This window comes from Scardinius erythrophthalmus (assembly GCF_964197995.2).
Source record: "Scardinius erythrophthalmus genome assembly, chromosome: 10".
Lineage (NCBI taxonomy): Eukaryota > Metazoa > Chordata > Actinopteri > Cypriniformes > Leuciscidae > Scardinius > Scardinius erythrophthalmus.
The window spans coordinates 28,731,163-28,735,383 of record NC_138230.1 but is presented as its reverse complement, the minus strand read 5'-3'; the positions used below and the strand labels follow the sequence as shown (position 1 = coordinate 28,735,383).

At 41.6% G+C, this 4,221-nt stretch overlaps 1 protein-coding gene across 1 annotated transcript; it reads left to right on the top strand.

Moving 5' to 3' along the window:
• The first annotated feature begins 228 nt into the window (after positions 1 to 228).
• tmem200b (transmembrane protein 200B) lies at positions 229 to 3,527 on the top strand. Its single transcript, XM_081376485.1, has 2 exons — positions 229 to 349; positions 1,134 to 3,527. Exon 2 carries the CDS (start codon positions 1,170 to 1,172, stop codon positions 2,379 to 2,381), a length of 1,212 nt encoding a protein of 403 aa, XP_081232611.1. The 5' UTR covers positions 229 to 349; positions 1,134 to 1,169; the 3' UTR covers positions 2,382 to 3,527.
• Positions 3,528 to 4,221: the final 694 nt, after the last annotated feature.

The following is a 4,221-nucleotide window of genomic DNA, read 5'->3' as shown; positions in this document are numbered from 1 at the left end:
ACCATTGTCCAGGAAGCAGACACACTCTGTCAATTCAAAGCAAGATTAAAGACACATCTCTTTGACCTAGCTTTCACATAATGCATTATAGACTTCTATAATTCAATGTTAGGATGCATAGATTAGGTCAGCCGGAACCGGGAACACTTCCCATAAATCCTGATGTACTCGTTACATCATAAGAAGAATGGCATCTACACTAATTTTAGTGTCTTTGTTTATCCCAAGGTTTTCCCGCAGCCTGCTGGATCCAGATCTGACGAAGGACCTTCGCCTTGACCCGATGACAACGCAGTGCTGAAGTGCCAATTAGTCTCTCCCTATGGAGAGATAAAGCATTGTCGGGAAAGTGATAAAATAAAATAAAATTCTGTAAAAAAAATTTATAAGGAAAGCCCAGTACTTTTAGGCTTCTAGGGAATTCCAAACCTGCGCAAATATATTCAAACGCACATAACTATAGAACCAATTCTTAATGCGCATGTGAACGCCATCAGCGTTTATCACAGGTTCGCGTTTAAAGTCTGTGTAGAGAGAATGGTATCGTCTTAGCGGCCCTTAATTTAATAACAAATGATCGTTGCGACGGAAGCGAATCAATCAAAACTAACTTTAGCTGGAAAATAACTTTATTAAAGAACCGCTATAAAGCCAAAACAATCTCTTGTCAGTTACCTTAAATTATACGTTTATCTCTGTAAAGCTGCTTTGAAACAATTTAGATTGTTTAAAGCGCTATATAAATGAAGATGACTTGACTTGACTTGACTTGAATAAATCACACAAATTCTGTGCTGTGTGCTCTGTCATTGATAGAGGCTAAAGTGACATTTGTTTTACGCTACAAAGCCATTTGAAGCTTCTGCCTTTCAAATGCGCCACAGAAATAAATATTGTGTGGGAAATATGATTGGTTATCCAGATACAGAGGCCACTTAATGTAAACAAATGTAAACATGCCGTGTCCTTATTGGCTAATGATTTGATCTGTTTGATCAGATCATGGTGATTGCATGTTAATGCCAAGAGTAAAATTCAAAAAGTCTAAAATTCTCTTGACTTGAATAAAGTACTGAATGCATGTCGCCACTTGACCTCAACCTTGATATCCCCTTTCATCCTCACCTTTACAGATTCCCATAAGGGATCATTACAGACCAGTTTATGCCATGAGGACTCAGAAGTCCTGCGGCCGGACGTCAGGCACACCTTCCCGTCAACGCCTGCCACGTTTCAGTCTTCACTCCAGGAGAAAGAAGGAATGTGTAATCCAGGGAAAGCTGCGTATCCGTTCCATGCCAGGTGCCTTTCTGGTGCTTGGGGTGGTGGTTGTTGTTGTTGGCACTGCACTTGCCGTGGCGGGCTACTGGCCATACAGGGCTCATCGATTATCAGTGGACACAGAAGAGGAAGGATCCTCTGGAACCGCATCAGGATGGGGAATAGCGTCCAAAGGACTGCTTTCTGCAGCAAGTCTGGTTCATAGTGAAAGGATGAAACTTCTAGGACCTGTCATAATGGGAGTGGGACTTTTCATACTTATTTGTGCCAATACAGTACTCTATGAGAATCGGGACAGGGAAACTCAAATGCTTCTGGCTCAGATGCGGAGCGTCATTTGTTCTGTGTCTGCAGCCATGCCTTCGGCTGACCTCTTGCAGGTGAACTCTCTTGCCAGGCACTACCAATGGGTCAGCAGTTTGCCTGCAGCCCACCTGAACATCCTCTGCCTGAATGAAATGTCCAGTTCGGAGCCTCTACTCCAAGTGAAGAGCATGGATGAGGAGGATAGCATTCAGCAGCAAGACACAGTGCACACTGAGGTTCTTCATCATCAGGACTCTTCCTCTTCCCCCTCTATTCAGTCCTCCAACTCTTGCAACAACAGCAAAGAGATGTTTTGCCCAGAGGAACAGGGGGCCACCTCTGCACTGGATCTGCGGCAAGAAAGTCACTTTGGACTCAGCAACTGTATGACCACATCCTCTATGTCCACACTAGGTGGGGAGGACTGTGAGATCTTCTCCATCCCACCCAGACGCTCCTATAGCATGAGCCACAGGACTAAACCACATATACCACCCAGGGATCTGTTTCATCCAGAGTACAAGACTGTGTCTTCTATGGGTCACCATAGACTGCTTCCAGGGCAATCCAGCTCAGAGGTGTGTGTGAACATGGTTGGAGTTGGCGTTACAACCCATGACCTTATACCTGTGGAAGAGCAGAGGCACCGCAGCTGGCCTCGGCTAGACCTCGGAAGCGCCAGGAGGTATCTCAAGCTGGAGAACAAAGAGGACTCTGTGGACAAGTTACTGGATCAACTTGAGCAGCAATGCTTACAGATGAACAAAATCTATGGCTCAGGTCCCTTCCAATGAGCTGCAGTTTAATCATTACATTAATGGATTGGCAGTTCCCATGGTCATTAGGAGGAATATCACTGAGTGACATTTGGAATAACTCAAAGTGGCAGTTTCCAGTGGATATTATTTGCACAGTTTCTGGAATCCCTTGAGGCCAACTAATTTCTAAGATCTGGCCATTTATCTCACTTGACTAATTTTTGTAACTAGTTTGTTTGGAGATTTGCGGAGTATGGAAATGTCAATTTTCAAAAAGAACATTAACACCTGCAACATGGTCCCTGCTGCCCTTGACGTATGGGAATATAAATATACGTCCTGAAGGAAGCTAGGGATGGAGGTATTTTACAGTCATGAGAATGTGCTAAACAGTTTGTGATGTCAGATGATTGGATGGATCCCTCGGCTTATGTGTAAAAGGCCAGTTGGTGGAATCAGTTTGATACTGTTGCTAAAGTCCTATTTGTTTCTAGGACACAGTAAGCAGCATTTCTTAATCAATGAGGTAGAATAAACTAAGACCTCGGCAGTGACTAGATTCAAAGTAAACACATTTCTGACTTCCGAATTCAGGTCAGCTAAAAGCATTACTCTGGATTTGATAGAGATAAGAGCCAAAAATAGAGAATGATGGTTCTTTGACCAAAAAATGGATTAATCCAAACAGTGTGCGTACTATTGAATTGTCTATTATAATTCATTTAAATGGTTACAAGTTAAGGTAGAGCAACCTCAGTTGCAATGTCTGTAAATCTGTGTCCATGGTTTCCCAGAGTGTCTATTCTCCTTGTAACTCACCTTTCTTCCATCTTTGCCTGAAGCATTCATGATGAGGGTGCAGTGCCCTCTTAGCTTCATTAACCAAGGTGATCAGTGTTTTTGCATGCACTAATGCGGGTATATAATTGCTTTCCCTTTAAAGGGTGGAGCTTGACAGAGCTCCTCCTCTTTGCAGTGAGAATGTGTAACTTCACTCTGTTTACAAAAACAAGGCTGCCACCCTGTCTCTATTTTGTCTATGTAGCCTGTTTTGTTACGTTGTGTTGTTTGCTGTGTGTTCTCAATGTAAACTGAGCAATATCCACAGACTGACCAATCAGTAATCAGATACTTTACACCACCTTTGAACTGAATTCTATGCCTGTGTTGCAAATAAAAGGCAAAACAAAACCACTTTGAATGTAAGTGTTTGTTTGCTGTACGTGATTTTTCAAGGTAGCATCAGGGGGTCAAGTTGTGGCTTGTTGTGCCCTTGCTGGTAAATGCAGGCCAAAAGCTTTCTTCATCAATAGACATTCATATGCAAGATGAAAAAACTTTAGTGTTCTATGGTCATTCATATGCCATTTTCAGCATAGAGATTGTCTTACAAAAAGAAAAAAATCGCCCACTGACTATTTGTTAAATCTAACAAACAATAATGCCATTGTAATATTTGCTTACTGCATTGTGGTATTCTTTCTAATATCTATTTGCATACTGAGTGATTTTTTTTAAATCATTTTAATGATCTATAGTCAATAAAGGAGTAGGACTAGGTGTGACGGGCAAAGCGGCTCTTGATGTTGTATTTAATTTACATTTAACTATTAACTTTAGTATTTTATTTAAACTCTAAAGGACATTTATATTAATTTATAAAAAAAGTAAAGATGGCATTTTTTCTATTTTTTTTTTAGAAGAAAGCTAAACATCTGACTACACCTGATTTTGGAATCCTACAACAGGAATCCCTGTTGTTTAAAGGTGCAGAGAGGCATAAGATTATTGTAATGAAGCAGAGCTCAGGGCAGAGCCGGTTCTAGACATTAGGAGGCCCTAGGCAAAATTCATGTTGGAGGCCCCCCACCCCCAA